This window comes from Rousettus aegyptiacus, unplaced genomic scaffold, assembly GCF_014176215.1.
Source record: "Rousettus aegyptiacus isolate mRouAeg1 unplaced genomic scaffold, mRouAeg1.p scaffold_m13_p_2, whole genome shotgun sequence".
NCBI lineage: Eukaryota > Metazoa > Chordata > Mammalia > Chiroptera > Pteropodidae > Rousettus > Rousettus aegyptiacus.
In genome coordinates, this window is record NW_023416295.1 from 103,331,064 (window position 1) to 103,348,038 (window position 16,975).

Sequence of the window (16,975 nt, forward strand, 5' to 3'; positions counted from 1 at the left end):
ATAAATATCAGCAATTTCTAAGCACTGTATAGTTCATAAATGCCTCTTTTTTTAACACATTATCATTGTGTTCTAGATTAGCTAATAGTCAACTGGAAAAAGAAAAAGCAGAATTAATCCATCAGATAGAAGTACACAAGGACCAAAGTGGAGCTGAGAGCACTATCCCTGGTAATGCACTTTATAACATATTTATAGCATGTTAGCTAACACAAGTATTTGAATTAGGGTTTGCCTTTTTTGTTTGTTCAGATTTCTGCTATCTTCCTATAAAGTTAAATCCCTGATATAAGTTTTTAGAGCTGTCTTTGCTCATGTAAAAATAACATTCCCATCAAGTCCTTTGTAATATTGAGTAGCAAGTACTCAAGTATTTTTCTCTTAACTTCTATAAGGGTGTTACAGATTTAATCTTAACAGTGCTAAGCGATGAATACTAGTTTTGTTGCTTCCTGTTTCTAAGTATAAATCCTTTTAAGCCCTTGGAACATTTTCTTCTAAATGTTGTCTTGTTAATTTAAAAATTACATAAGTAAACAGTGCCTATATATTTTTCCTTTTACAAAGTAGAAGAAACTCTGTCCTTTTACCCCCTTCCATTCACATTCGAGAATTACTAATCATTCCCCTATTCCTATGTGCGTATGTATGCATGTATACATACATACGTAATTTATATGTACATACATTCACACACAGTGAATAGTTGATCCTCATTATTTGCAGATTCCTTGTGAATTCACCTACTCACTAAAATTTACCTGTAACCCCATAATCAGTAGTCATGGTGCTTTCATGAAAATACAGAGCAGTAAAATACTTGTCTAACCCACTTTTTCCCAGATGAGATCCAACAAGGTGAGGCTCTGTTTCAGCTTTCATACAGAAATGACGAGAGGATGGACATTAGGCAGCAGTGCAGCTTAGGTCAAGCAGCACTGGTTCTGGAGCCATTTGGACTGGGTTTAAATCCCAACTCTGACGCTCAGTAGTGGAGCAGCCTCAGGAGAGTCACTTGACACTTCTGAACCTTATTTTGTCTTTTGTAAAACAAAGAAAATAGAATTTACCATGATGAGTTGTTTTCAGGATTTAAGAAATTTAATCTATGTATATGTGTATTATATACATGTGTATAGATTTATATCTATTTCTACCTAGTAGATAATATTTTTCCCCAAGAGCAGTGGTTCAATATTCACTAATTTATTGTTCTTGTTGACTTTATAGACCATTAACTACTGCAAATAAGGAGAATCAGTTGTTAGTACTGTTGTTTATTATATCCGGTAGCCTGATGGAAATGCCAAATTCTGTGTCATAAAGCATTATGCCAGTTTATATCTGAACAATATTTGACTATTTCATATAGCTTTTTCAATATCCTACCATGTAATCCTGTTGCTACTTTGTATTTAAGTTGTTATGTATGAGTTGTGCCACACAGTATTCTAAGTGCCTCAGAAGCCTTTTATAATTTAATTTTTATAACCCTGTAAGGTGGGTACTGTTGTCCCCATTATACCTGAGATAAACAGATTTAAAGAGGTTAAGTAACCTGTCCCCAAGATCACAATAGGCAGGAAAGTAGCAGAAGCACGATGAAACCTAAATCTGGGAAAGTCCACAGCTCCTCTCTGTTCCCTATGCTACATTGCCTCTTTGTGACTAAAAGTATATATGATCTCTCAACAGTACCTCTCATAGCACCCAGTTTGGTATTCTAGACTAGAAATGGTACCAAAGACCTGTTAATGCCATTGACATTAGGCAGCTTCTTTCTAAACCTGATTCCTGAGAGGGAATTTCTGAACCTTCATATTCCTTATCTCTAGGAGATAAGGATACCTATCATACCTCAAAGATTATTAAGGCTCAAAATCAAACTAACTTTTATAAACTCTAAAGCACTCTGTAAATGTAAGTGGCCGTTCAGCTGACTTGGAAGGTGCTACACATTGCAACCTGTGTGACATGCAGTGTCCCACTGATTAAGACATCAACTCAGTATAGCATCTAAGTGATTAAAAATGAGCTCTAAAAACTCATTAACACTTTCTGTAAAGGTGTGATAAGCTTCGAAAAGTACAATTCTGCTAACTGTATTCCCATAAGAAAGGATGAGGAAAATATTGCCTGTGACCAACTTATAGAGGATCATTTCAAGGGCAACTTAATATACTTCCTGTCACATTCATGAAAATGTGTTTGCTACCCATTATTTTCTCAAACTTTACTATTAAAAATTTTATACTTCAGTGGCTTCAAAAATTTGACATGACACATTATATGTAATGTTTAAAGAAAATAGAAGACTAGCAATTAAAGCAAAAATACTATTTGCCCATTGATTCTCATAAACTTATGGCTGTGTTAACTTGGAGTCCGGGGGAGGGGTTGGTCCATAAATTACACCAACGCCCTTGTGCTGTTTGTGTTCTTAACATTTTCTACAAAAGTATCAGGACTCATTCATGTTACCCATCCTGCTGAGCACGTTTTTCACATGGTAATTAAACAATAAATGCATATTGACCTACACGGAATAGCCAGTGCTGTTGGGGAACAGGAACATTTGGCCAGCTTATGGTTATGGTCTCTTACCTAACAGTTTACTTATTTTTGTCGTACTTTTAGTATTTAAATTTTCTAGGCGCTAGAATTTTTCTCTGGGAAATAATTTCTTCCATGTAATAAATTAACCTTACACTTCTAATACCTAGCAGATAATACATTTTCTCTTTGCTATGGAATTACAATACCTAATAGAGGCAGCATATAGTATTCATAGCCTTAAGTGTTTTGCCCATAAAAAGCCATATTTTCCAGGCTCTAGTTTCATAAGTTTTCTCTTTATTCGCTAAAACAAATCATGTATCTTGAACTTATTCAGAATGAGAAAAAGCTAAGCCTGATTTTTATAATTTTTTCGGCAGATCCTGATCAACTAAAGGGAAAGGTAAAAGATCTAGAGACACAGCTCAAAACCTCAGATCTAGAAAAGCAGCATATGGAGGTAATTAAATATTTAAAATATCTAATTAGTGTTGTTTTGTGAAAACAGCTATTGAAAGCTTTTTATGATCATTGTATTTGAGTTTTTAGACTTATATTTGATGTTGATATTAGAGTTCATTATATTCATCTCAAAAATATTAAGAACTATCAGAAAAACTGAGACATAAATAGTATCAAAAAGTAAATTTACTTTAATTGTCACAAATATAGCTCATTATTTTAGTATTTTAAGTTTTGGATCACATTGGGAACTGAACAGTGTCTTTTTATTTCCCTTTGAAATTCTTTTCAGGAATAGTTCCCTTCCGTTAAAGAAAGATACTTGCTATGCTTCCTTCATCTATTAAGAATCTGTAAATAGATCAAAAGAGCATGATATGACAGTTAGTGATCGATCACTGGCTATTCTGAATGGTGTTTAAAACTCAAATTGTCTCTTCACCAGATGTATAACTCGTAGCTGAAGCCCTATATTATCCTGTACCATAAGCATATAAGAAGTTGACCATTATTCATTAAAAGTTAGGTATTTGTAAAGACAATATAAATGAAGCTTAAGCCAAAGAATCTTAACGAAAGCAATTTCAATGTTGTGAATAGCCAAGTCTTTTTGGTTGCCTCATTGAGAATACCTATGCTTTTGAAGAAAGATTAAATTCCCACTAATTTAGAGCTAATAAATTTTAGTCAAACACTAGGATATAACTTATAGATAACAATTTTTGATTTGACAATTAGTTACTTATACTGTACAATGAAACCTTATTAACAGAATCCTAAGAAAATACTTCTATCTTTATTTTCAACTATTCAGGTTACTTTGACTTTCATGTTTGCAATTAAATTTCTTTAGTTCAAACTAGAGTGTTTTTATAGCTATATATACATTTTAAATACCATATGTTTCTATTAGGAGGAAAGAAAAAAGCTGAAGAAAGAGCTAGAAAATTTTGATCCTTCATTTTTTGAAGAAATTGAAGATCTGAAGTATAATTATAAAGAAGAAGTAAAAAAAAATATTCTTTTAGAAGAGAAGTTAAAAAAACTTTCTGAACAATTTGGAGTTGAACTGACTAGTCCTGTTGCTGCTTCTGAACATTTTGAAGATGAAGAGGGAAATCCTGATAACTTCCCTATTTATTAAGGGCCAGCTGTAAGTGTAGTTTTAAATTATTCAACTATTTATTAACTTTGTAAGTTAAAATTCCATCTGGAAATCAAGCAAGTCTCTGACCTACATGATTCCCTTTCCAGCATCTTGTGCCTTTACCTAAATGAGAAATTTTAGTAAATAAAATTATATGAAAATTTTAACATATTAAAGTATATTTTTGAAGAGTTTTAGAATAAGTTATGACTGTCAAATAGGCAATGAGCTACAGTGATTTTCTGTACATTCATAATGTTTTGATTAAGTTTTAAACAGCATGAGGGTAAACTTTACAATTTTAACATTTAAAATTGGGGATTATATATAGTTACCTATTTATGTGTTTAAGTTTTCAAATTTTAGGTATATCTGTAATTTTATGTATATATATATATACACACACATATATACACACACACATATATATATGTGTATTTATATATATACATAATGCGGTTAAGCCATGTGTTGTTAAAGGTCTGGCAAGATTCAATTCAGCTTAAAATAATTTTGAAAGTAAACATTCCAAAACTGTTTGTTTTGTTATCTTTAAATTAGTACCCAGTTACAACAGACAGAATCCAACCTATGTACAAGCTGACAAGCTTACCATTACTTACATTTTTTATATCCACTGGTTAAAATGCATTTGCTGGTTCTAAATACAATTTTGAATAGGTATTAACAACTGAGAAATTCTAGAAGACATATTGCTATATATAGACATTGTACAATAAATAGGAATGTTTTAAATATGGCAGAATATTCAAGATTCAAATATAACAACAATAAAGCTAGTTTTTAATTGTATTATCAGTTTATATATCAAGTATTACATCTTTGAGCCTATCAAATTTCTGATTATCTATTTTTGAAAAATGATTAAATAAACATTTACTATCAAAAGCCCAGTCATATCTGTTCAGGTTCATGTTGATAATAACTGGTTTTGAGTTCATGTAAGTATCTGGAATTGGCCAGCATAAACCAAGATGATGGCGATGGACCTGAAAAGAGAAAAAAAGGGTGTCAGCTTTAACCTGTATTTTCTCCATTCACTTACAAATATTTAGAGTGCCTACCATCTACCAGGCACTATTTAAGGCTCTATCTTATTACCTATTTTTTTTTTAATACCTGTTCTCCTCCTGACATTATATATTTACTTGTTTATTGTCCATCTTCCTCATTAGAATGTGAGCTTCGTGAAAGCAAAGGCGCTGTTTTGTTGACTATTTCCAACACTTGGAAACATGCCAGGAACATAATCAGGGGCTCCATAAAAACTTAATGAATAATAGAGTCTGTTGCTGAGTACAGAAGCTAGCCAATTGAAAGATGTCAGCGGGGAGGCATTCTAACCAAAGGGAATATCACGTGAAACATGGTGTTTTTTCTCTGCAATTAGTTAAGTACAGTTAGAACATATACAGTGTGGGTGTGTTTAGGAGATGGGAATGGAGGCACTTCCAGAAAGTTAAACAGGGGCCAGGCCATGAAAAATCTTAGTGTCATTAAACAGTTTTATGCAGAGACGTAACATTCTCATTCATTTATGAAGAATGAACAGGACAGGGATAAGAGTGAAAGTTAACATTTAAGGGGATATTATAATAATTCAAGCATGAATCTTGGCTTAAAATTAACCAGCTAATTGGTTGGAGAGAAATATAGAGTCACTAAAATCTCTAAGAACTGATAACTAGACGTAGGAAGTAATGGAGAGTGGGGTTAAAAATGATTTCTAAGTTTTTGGCTTCAGTGAACTGTTGAAATCAGCAGGTTAATATGACTAGGTCCAGTTTTGAACATGAAGAATCTTAGGAACCTGTGGGAAATCAAATAAATCCAGGAGACAGAGCACAAGTGCAAAATAATTCATTCTTTACATATTAAATGACCCTTGATATTCTTTTAACTCAACGAATTCTATAATGAAGTAAGTTTGGAAAATGCAGAATTAAACTAAGTATAGGATGTCTCAGAAAGCACTAATGTGCAACATAAATTTCAAAGAAGGAACTATGTGGTATGCAAGGTTTTCCAGCATTTTATCACTTTAATTCTGAAGCACATCTAGAAGAACCACTGCCCCACAGAATACACACCAGGAAACACTTTCATATAAAAGAATGATAGCACATGAGATGTGGAAATTAAAATTTCGTTACTGCACCATCAGAATTTCTGCAATTTGCAGAAAATAATGAATGCCACTTCTACTTTTAGGAATATAAGATGACATAAACCCATAAGATATTTTCTGCCATTACCTTGATTAAACAGCCATCATTGCAATGCCATACTATTCCTTCAATTTTACCCTCTTTGCATCCTTCAAACCAAGACAACAGGTCATTATGCTTCAAGGTAGGTAGATTTCTTATTTGAAATGCTCCATGCGGTATAAGAAGATGTAATGGATGCTTCTTACTTCCTAACCCTAAATGGTAGAATCCTGCCATTAGCCACAGAAAGGTTTCAAAAAGAATGAGAACATTTACCTCTAAATAAAAAGGCCTTTTAAAATATTTAAGAATAAACTTACCAAAAAGGTTAGTTGGTTTCCTTGAAGAGAGCTATACTACAAATACTCTCACTCAAAAGTGGCACCTTACTCCATTAAATCTAAATTTTAACTTCATGTACTCTATACGAGGGGACCAAAAGCTACATGACCTGTGGGTGAAATCCAGCCAGATGCCTGTTGTACAGTTTCAATGGAACACAGCCACATCCTTTTATTTATGTACTATCTATGGCCTATTTCAGAGGTATGGCCCAAAAAAAACTAAATATTTCCTATCTAGCCTCTTACAGAAAAACTCCACCAACCCCTTTTATACACCATTAGTCACATTCAATTATTATTCAGTGTTTGCCAAACATCCACGCCATAACTCTGATAACTTATACGATTACTATCTTAGCTTCTTTTCACTAGCCAGTCTGCTCCTGATTGCTATACAGGATTTTGCCACTCTAGTATTAATGTTCCTGGGTCTGTCTTCATCCATCACCATCAACAATGTACTCCTAGGTGCCCTCAGGACTGGTACTCACTTCACCAGAGCTTGATATGCTATTCACTGCCAATTCTTTACATAATTTACACTTAGCTATTAATGCTAAACTATTCAGCCACTGAAAAGCACATCATGATTTTTATTCAGCTCAGTTCACCTAAATTTTAAAAACCAATGCAAAGTTACACTTGAGTCGTTACCTTTCACATATAGGTTTATAATGTTATAGGGAAGAAGGAGAAGCTAAAATCAACCTTTTGGATTAATAAAATGGTTTAGATAAATTTCACCAGACATAAAGTAGAAATGGCTATAATCCTAGGCTACATAGCTCAAATTAGTTATTTCTGTAGTGTATATGTGTTTTTTAAGTTGAACCTAGGAAGTTCTCTTTATAAATGACAGTTACTGGAAATGAACAGAAAACAGGCTTTACTCACCATATGGGTTTCCATTAATATTTGTTCCTATAAGCTCCAGTGTCTGTTCTAAGAGGTCTGATAGTGGCACTGCACTAATTTCCAAAAGACCAGGATCATCAGGATGATGCTTCAGTACTAGGGCAATTTCAAATTCATAATTAACTACAGAGGAATGCCAGCAATACTGTTTGTTGTTTTTCTCCACAGGTACCCAACCTATCATTTAAAGAAAAAAGTTTATTACATTGTTTTTCTCTGCACTGAGACTTGAGACTTTTTATTTTTGTTGTAAATTTTCCATATTTTCTGGATGTTCTATCACAGGTAACACTTTTAAAATCAGTGAAAACAAGTTTTAATACTTTTTAAAATCATAATGATGTTTTTAATTATTTCATTTTAGATTCTGTTGAGGAATTAATTTGTTTATTTACTATAGAGCACCCAGCGTTCTTTTACTAGCAAATTCACCTTTTCAATAATAATTGAGCACCATTCTAAACCAGCATTAAAACTTTTTTTTTTTTTTTTTAAGTTTTCTTTCTACCTTCTCTAGTTTCAGGGACAAGACATATGCAGTAACTGTTCCACAATTTATTGTTTCAATATTTACTGAAAGATTTATTGATTCCACATTTATTGAATGCTACTGCTATTCCCCTCCTAACTTCTATTGCCAGGACAGATGTCCTCATTATGGAGAATTCCTTACAAGAAGAAAGAAACTGGCATATATTGCCACTGTGACCATCATATTTCTGGCCTCAAATTATCTAGATTTCTGTAATAACCTCTGTTGATCTCATCTCCAATGAAACTCATATAATTTTATCATAGTTCTATTTAAGAAATTTAATTCTGCTGTACCCTTACTTACTAACCATCTTCTGCGTAAACTTCACATTTCTTTAAACAGGATACATATCTGAGCCCATTCTACATCTTCAGCCTCCATTTTTATAATCTCCTCAAATGTCATATACTCTAAACATTTCAGCCAGAATGAAATGTTAAGTAAAATTTCCAAGACTCCATCTCTTCCTGCGTCTGCCTAAGCTGACCTCCCGTCTTCCTTGCCAGTGAACTTCCTGGTTCTTAAGCTTCAGTACAGATGTCTCCTCCTCAGAAGCCACCTCTAACCACCACAGATTGAACTAGGAATTATTCCTTTTTTCTGACTACCTCATGTATTTCTTTTTCATTCTTAAACCATACTTTTACTGGTGGATTTCCCCTAATGCCTACAAGATCGTTGAGGGTAAGGTTCCTGATCTTCATTTTTATATTACCGGAACCTAAGAATACTTTGCAAATTATAGGTACTCAAGACATGCCTATTAAACTGAACTTTAATCTAAGGTATCTTTTTACTCGGCACACTTTTGCAAAAATGTTCTCATCCCCAGTAAAACTACTTGTGAGACACCTATTTTCACATTACTTAGCTGAAATAGTCTTCTAGGATCTTTGCAAAACATATGCACATATATTTATTCCCCAATCTAAAAGGTACAGGTTTCTCAGTATCTCCTTTCAAACTACATCAGTCAATATACTGCCTATCCTGACAATTTAAAAGCTATTGCCACGCAACACTATTAATTTTCAGACTATAGGTAATCAACTGTCCATCTTAGAAAAGATTCTAAACCTGACAAGACATTCTTGGTGTGAAACATCTTTGGTATAAATTCTTAAACTTCACATAAATTAGATTCAAATTTTGTACTAAATATATTATGAAAAAAATTAAAATCAAATTCTATAATTTCTAATCAAATGGATCTTTTGTTCTTTATACTAGTAAACACAAAACTGCATTTTAGAAGAGATTTCATGATACCAGGAATGTGTCCATTTTCATCAGGCATCGGATTTCCATTTAATTGTTCTGTATCTTTCGCTGGTATCCAGCACTCTGGAACAGGTTTGAAGTCCTCTTCAACATTCCAAAAAAATTCTAAAAGAGTCAGATAATTGTAAATGTGGCTATACTTCAATAAATATAAAAATATTGAAAAAACAAACTGGTGACAGCTAATAAACCCCATAATATTAGATATCATCTATCTCATTATTCTCTATTATCATCACAATATGACTACTTCTAAAGATTAGGGTACTAACACTTTAAATTTTCAAATTTGGACACACTACTTTTGTAAATAGGGTAACAGTCTAACTAAAGTAGCCAGTGTTCTAATATGTATAGATTTATAATGAATTTTTAATGCATTATTAATACAAATGTACATATAAAGATTATATATATGAATGAGTAGATATGCAATGATGAGTGTATATATCAATATTTAGAAGCATTTTAATGTAATATTTAAAATATAAGTAATCCTTTGAGACTTGTGCCTGATTTATAAAATTACATAAATTACATTTTGTCTCTTAGGCAAAATCAAAATGTGTTGTTCATTATTGTACACACACACACACACGTGTATGTTTTAATGACATACTATAATGAAGAGTCACAGAAATGTTAGGAAAACATTTAAAAAAGAATATTCGATAATATTCAATTCTAATTTTCTTCTTTTTCCAAAGGTCCTAAATTGTACAAAAGGATATAATGTATAGAAACACCACAGCAAGGAATAAGTCACAAATTTCAGCTATTTAAGTAATAAAGAGCTTTAAATAAATTTTAGAAAAAGATTCACTAACCTTTTGAGTTTTGTTTTGAATGTAGAAAATTTTTAAATCTTTTCTCAGCTAGCTTGTTAGGTTTTCTATCTAGCCGAGCCCAAAGGTACGGCTGACCTAAAAAATTAATAAAAGAAAAAGTCTTAAGAGGCAAATAGTAAAACTTACCTTTAAAGACATTTCAGAATAAAATTTTTCAATAAACAGTAGGGTCATCTCCAAGAGAAATAACCCTAGAAGACAAAGTGAAATGCAGTATAAGAACCATATCCTACCTAGCAATACGTGATATTGTAAGATGACCTAAGTCTTTGGTAAAGAATGACGGGGACTAGATAAGCAAATATGTGACCCTCTCATAAGGACATTCCAAGCTGTATTTTATTATAACTAGCATTTGTGAGAAACTGAAGCTATCTCTATACAAAATGGAAATATAACCAGATAACTGTATTCACACCTTCCCTGAAACATTTTAACTATGACGGTTAATTCCCGAAGATCTGGAATTAGGATAAACTATTTTGCATGGCTCTGACCCCTGGTCAAGGCATGAAACAGACTAATAGTGACAATTTGTAATCATGGGTACAAGACATTTCAGGGCAGTGTGCCAGCATTCATCATTGATGACAAAGAGACTAATGAGTTGCACCTGATCTGAGACTCCTGGAGGGCTCTGCTATTGAGGCTGATCATACTTAGCAAGAAGATGCCCCTGTGACCAACAATATAAAAAATTACCCAGCTGAGACTCCATTTTGTGTTCTGGTTCTGAGGTGTTCCCTATACACCAGGGTTTCCTGATTTGAGAAAGCGTCTCCTGCCAGGGCTTAGAGGCTGGGGCGGGGGAAGGGGGGAAACAAAAGGAGCTTTCACCCAGCCTCTCTTAACCCTTTGTTGTGAAATAGTCTTTGGCTATGATGTACATCTTCACTTTTAATATCGTTGCTATAATTATGTATCCTTTATCTGTAATAAACTGTGGATTTGAAGGAATTTTCATTTTAGGTCCTCTTAAATTTTCTTTAGCAATCTAACCTTATTCAACTGCCATCATTGTAAATCACACACAATGATGCACACTGAAGTTCCTTAATATACAGAGGAATTGAACTAAAATTATATTGTCATTTAGGCTGAATGGATCTTATTTTTTTCTAGTAAACAAAAAATAAATTCATTTCATATAGATTAAGATGGCTACTATAAAAAAAAATGTGTTGGTGAGGATGTGGAAAAATCGGAACCCTGTGCACTGTTAATAGGAATGTAAATGATGCAACTTCTATGGAAAACAATATGGAAGTTACTCAAAAAATTAAAAATAGAATTGCCATATGGTCCAACAATTCCATATCTGGATATGTACCCAAAAGAACTGGACATAAGGTTTCAGAGAGAGATTTTTTACACCATGTTCATACCGTTGTTTACAATAGCCAAAAGGTGGAAGCAGCCCAAGTGTACACTGATGGATGAATGGATAAACAAAATACATACAATTGAGTATTATTCAGCCTTAAAAAGGATGGAAATTCTGATGTACTACAACATGGATGAACTTTGAGGACATCATGCTAAGTGAAATAAGCCAGTCACAAAAAGACAAAGACAGTATGATTCCACTTACACAAGTTATCTAATCAAAATTGTAGAGACAAAGTAGAATGGTGACGGACAAGGCCTAGAGGGAGGGGAAATGGTGAGCTGTTTAATGGGTAGTGTTTCAGTTTTGCAACATGGAAAGAGTCTGGTGATGGATGGTGGTGACAGTAGCACAAAGTAAACTGTATACTTAACATGCTTAAGATGATACATTTTATATTATGTGTCTTTTCACAATTAAAAATTTTAAAAATGCATGTCAGAAGATATTTCCTGATACCAGAAATGTGTCCAATTTGCATTTAACTAGTCTATTTCTCTTGCTGGAATTGAGAGGTAATTTCACCACCCAAAAGAAATCATAAAGATTATTTCTCTCTTTTCAATGCATTTTCTTCCTTAACATAGTTGACAATTTCTACTTGAGTTTCTCTCTTTTTTAAAGTACATCAAAATAAAGTAAATTAGAGATATTGTCAGTAGTAGTAAAAACAATAGAATCAGCATTAGGATCAGACAAACCTAGATTCTGTCACCAGTTCAGCCATTCATTCATTAATTATATGGTCCTGGACAAAAATTATGTAAGTTCTCTGAGCCTCAGTTTCCATTTCTGTGACATAGCTTATTATGCAAAAAAGAGGTAACATATGTAAAGCAATTATCATACTGTATGGCCCTTAATGGGTATTAAGTACATATTAATTACCTCCCTTTCCTCCCCCAATAAAAAGGTATAGTATAGTAAGTATAACAATTGTGATTTTATTATTTTGCTATTATACTTAGGTTTCCAAAGATTTAAGAAAGCAAATGCCCCATTTCAGATATAGTTTGTAAAGTGATTAATAATAATAAATATTTGTAGTAGTTTTATTTTACCTTTGTAGGTAGTAACATAACAACATGTTCCATCCACTTTTTCTGTTGGAATTGCACTGTATATATCTGCATCTAATGCCTTGTGGCTTATAGTTTCAGTAGCCAAAACTTTAAATGGCTTGAGAGAGAAAAAAAAAAAAAAAAACTGGTTTAATGAAGACAGCATCTATACCTTTACACACTCTCTCACCTGGAATGTTCTTAACTTCACTTGTTCTAAAGGGCGATCTCCTATTTATCCAAGAAAATTTAAAAATATTATGTCCATGAAGTTTTCAGGAATTGCCCCCTTCTTTTCATTCTATCACAGCAATACCTGTTTTCCACACAGATTTTTAATTATTTACATTTCTTTATCCACCATAATGAACATGACACCAGGAACCATCTCCGAGGTAGCACTGCATTACTAGCAGAGGTGTTCAGTGTATTCAATCATTTACTTGACAATTATTTGCTAAATGCCTCCCATGGATTAAGCATTGTAGTTGGCCCTAGGAATTACACAGGTGAACAAACCTGCCCTAAGAGAGATAACAGTAACAAAATGCATAATATGACCTTAGGTGTGATAAGTTCTAAGGGGAAAAACAAAAGAGGACCCTTTCAGCTTTACTAGTAGTAAACTGTATATTCAATTTATGGTTTTTTTTTTGTTTTTTTTTTTTTTTTTACTGACAGGAAAAAAAGCCAAAAGAGCATCGAGAATGAAGGAAAAGACCATTTCTATGGTTCCTACCAACTTTTCACCTGTATTTTCATTTCTGAGAAAGGTTCATGCCACTGTTTTATAGTATAAATTATTTCATGTACAATTCGTCTTACATAATGTAAAAAAACACTACACAATAAAAACATATACTGCTGTGTATAGGCTTAAGACTAATAAGTGGAAGTACTGTTTTAGAATCAAGTAAACTTAGGAAATTAGCCCCATTCGGGTACTGACTACCTGTAAGGTAAAATGAATGAGGGACTTACCACTAACTATGACTTCAGTATTATAAGTTATCAATTTAATCTATGGTGGTGCAACCAATAAAGTCTGGCCCGAGAGTGTGAGTGTGTGTGTGTAAATTTATCAAAGATCCCAGAGAGAACACCCTGCTCATGGAGCTCTTGATGAGTACAAATATCCCTTCCATAAGAATAAATTATCGGCCATTCTCTGCTTCTGGATATGTCCAAAGGACAACATCACATACAGACAGGTACACAAAGTTCTCCTTCTCTACCTGCCATTAAAGACTTTAAACTTGTGACTGGGAAAACAAAGCATGTGTGTGTAAAAACTAGACAGTAGAGTGATCCTCTACAATTTCTGGGTAAGGAAAATCACTGGGATAACTAAGATTTCACACAGAAGATCCAATTCAAAAAATTAAAACTTCTGGAAGTTCTCCAGGCAGAGTTCATAGCCTGAGCAAAATTTAGAGACAGGATTGTGCCTGGTACACTCAGAGGAAAAAATAGACTTTGTTGAACAGAGAATTCACTTTAAATTGGGTTAGAGAATAGACTGGGCCTGATAAACAAGAAGCCTTGAATTATAGTTAAGGATTTGTATGCTGTGCTATAAGCAATACTATAAGCTATTAACTGCAGAAGGACAAGGGGCTAATTTTTCCTAGTAGAAGGTACTTTTACAAACTACACTACCCCACCCAATGTTCAAAGTTGAGAACCACAGCAACAATGAACCACCATTCAGGACAATGTTTCAAATGGATTAGGTTTTTTAGAGCTTAAAAAATGAAAGCCTGACAACTATTGTAATAGTAACTGAGAGTTTTACTAGGAAAGCGCATAATGATCATTCTGATGGCAAGAAAGAACAATTAGGTAGTGCAATAAGCAGCACATAAATACATATTAAGAACCATTACAACAGTGATGACTATAGAAAGGAGGATAGAAAGAAATAAGGTGAAAAGCATCAAGGTGAATGGAAAACTGCCAATGAAATGACTCCAGAGTTCACTCTTTAATTCAACAAATATTTATGCAGTGGCTGCCATGTATCAGGTCCTAGAAACTGGGGCTATAGACGCGGCAGTGTCAGCCTTAAAGGTCTTTCAGTCTGGAAGACAAGGAGAAAGCCAATGCAAGTAATGTCAGGAGGTCTTTGTCAAATATACATGCTGATTTTGTATGAGAAGTTGGAAGCACCCAACTGAGAACTGGGGATTCTGCTATCAAGATTTTGCTATAAAGAACTATCTGTATATAGGTTACTAACCACCCACCTTTACTAAGGGTCTTCTATGTATAAAAAGCGGTGCTGAGAGAATAGAAAACCTTGAGATGGAAACATATCAAGTTAGTAATTACTAGTATCAACAAGAGAGGCCTGATCTTTAGTGATCTAATTAGGTTAGTTGTAAACACTGATATCAGTCTCCAGCTTAAAACATGTAAAGCAAGTCTTCTAAAAACTCCACTTTGTCGTCACATCTCGGGGACAGCGAGGGGGGGAGAGAAGCTTGTACTGCGGTGATTATTTACTTATAAAGGTTTTTTTCCAAAAGACGGTAACCTAAGAAAAAAGAAATGTTACTTAAGATGTGGGTTTTCAATTTCCTCGCGAGGGCAAGTTTGAATCGCCTGCTCAGAAAAATCCTTTTGAAGATGTTCTCCATTGCAACTGAGAAGAACCTGGAGCTCAGAGTGTGCGAGACTCCTCCCCTCCCCTCCCGCCAGCCTCCCCCACCCGTGCCCCAAACGAAACCTGCAAAGAGCTCCCGGCCTATAAGGCGGCTCCTACACGACCAGGCGCGCTCGCCGGGTTCAAACGCAACCAGCGCCCCGGAGAGAAGCCTACGCGCCGCTGCCCCGGCCGGACCCTCAACCCTTATTACCTGATGCTCCCTTTTGGTGGAGGGCTCCTCTTTCACTTCCGTCACAAACACACACGGCATTTTTCGCTGCACCGAGCCCAGACGCCTCATGGTAGGCCTAATATGCAAGCGAAGTGGAAAGCGAGCCTGGAACAGCGCCGGGCACGGGAGGCTAACCAGTCAGCCGCTGTGCTAAAACCACGCACGCTTCACGCCCAAGCACACCGGCACTGCCCACGACTCCTAACACCGAGCGTGGGGCGCGGACGTAATCCCGGAAGCGGTCTTCTGGCCGCGGTGCCTTCTGGGAATTGTAGTGCTGGAGCCGAAACACCCCTACCGGCCTTGCTGGAAGCGTCCCCACCAGGTTCTAAGGACTTTGAAAAAACGAAGATCCGTTTCTGGTGTGTGTGTACTTAACCACACTTAGTAACTGATGACATTTACGAAAATTAAACAATATCAAGTTATAAGTAACGCATCATTTCAGTGGTGATTTTACATCATTCTGGTGAAACCTGTTTGCTATTCTCTTTAATAAGTTCCAGGGCAAAGCACTGTAGAAGTTTAGAAATAGCCAGAGACATCCAAAAGCAGAATGAACATTGATTTCCCAGGAAGAATGTTAGAAAAAGCTGCATTTAAAGATCTGGGACAAAAGAACAACAATTACTCTTTGGATAACGCCTCAGTATGCGGTGTAATATGGTAGAAATTGGACCTGATGTTATTTACGGAGTGAGTGTAAAGTTTAGCTTTAAACTAATACAAAGCACACAAATACCAACGACCAGATTTAAATCTCATTTTTTTCATAGGCATCTCGTTTATCTTAAATATGAGCCCCAACTGCCATGCTAAAAAACAAAAACAAAACAAAAAAACTGACTATTGCTCAAGAGAATATTGGAGGGTAGTGATAAGACAATGACTAAATAAAATAAATATTAAATATTTAGTAGCAGTAGCCTTTCTGTCTCATCGAAGCTAGTAATTCTCAGTCGGAGAGTTTCAACTATTGCCATTTTTTATGTTCTTGGACAAGGCCCAGGTCTCATTTCTATAATTGTCTGCAAGTATCATACTTGTTCAGCGTTTTTCTGACTTAGCCCTTATGAAATTAAACAACTATGCCTCACTTGTAACATCTCTGTATAAGGGAGTTCCCAAATATTCCTAAAAGCATTTCAGTTTTTGATTGCTGGATTCAAAAGAGAGGGAGGAAAGAAGAGATTTGCCATTTCGAAGTATTTGCTTTCTCTTCTCCTATCATTTCATCGTAGGAAATTACAAAATGGCCCAAAAAAAAATTTTTAAGGGGGTGGGAGGGCACACCTCATGCTGGCTGTGAGATCTTAGGTCCAGAACCTT

General features: G+C 34.6%; 2 protein-coding genes across 15 annotated transcripts in view; one reads left to right on the plus strand and one right to left on the minus strand.

Annotated features, from left to right (window-relative positions):
* The window catches only part of CEP290 (centrosomal protein 290), an 87,417-nt gene extending 83,084 nt beyond the window's left edge, over positions 1–4,333 (plus strand). For 9 of the 13 annotated variants that reach the window (XM_016140652.2, XM_036237877.1, XM_036237880.1 and 6 more), the window contains 3 exons: positions 77–171; positions 2,937–3,016; positions 3,932–4,162. In XM_016140652.2, coding sequence (XP_015996138.2) covers positions 77–171; positions 2,937–3,016; positions 3,932–4,162 — 406 coding nt within the window. Of the gene's footprint in view, positions 1–76; positions 172–2,936; positions 3,017–3,931 lie in introns of all 13 variants that reach the window. The other 4 variants (XM_036237876.1, XM_036237882.1, XM_016140653.2 and 1 more) reach the window with 1 other exon arrangement.
* Positions 2,834–15,871, minus strand: CUNH12orf29 (chromosome unknown C12orf29 homolog). 2 transcript variants are annotated; one of them, XM_036237885.1, is made up of 7 exons: positions 15,626–15,871; positions 12,768–12,885; positions 10,299–10,394; positions 9,460–9,576; positions 7,635–7,751; positions 6,442–6,611; positions 2,834–5,175 (listed from the first exon to the last, which is right to left on the minus strand). In XM_036237885.1, exons 1-7 carry the CDS (start codon positions 15,713–15,715, stop codon positions 4,987–4,989), a joined length of 897 nt encoding a protein of 298 aa, XP_036093778.1. In that variant the 5' UTR covers positions 15,716–15,871; the 3' UTR covers positions 2,834–4,986. The 2 variants fall into 2 exon arrangements, with proteins under 2 accessions (XP_036093778.1, XP_015996148.1); XM_016140662.2 differs by having other exon boundaries at positions 7,635–7,832; positions 15,626–15,869.
* Between the last annotated feature and the right edge of the window lie 1,104 nt (positions 15,872–16,975).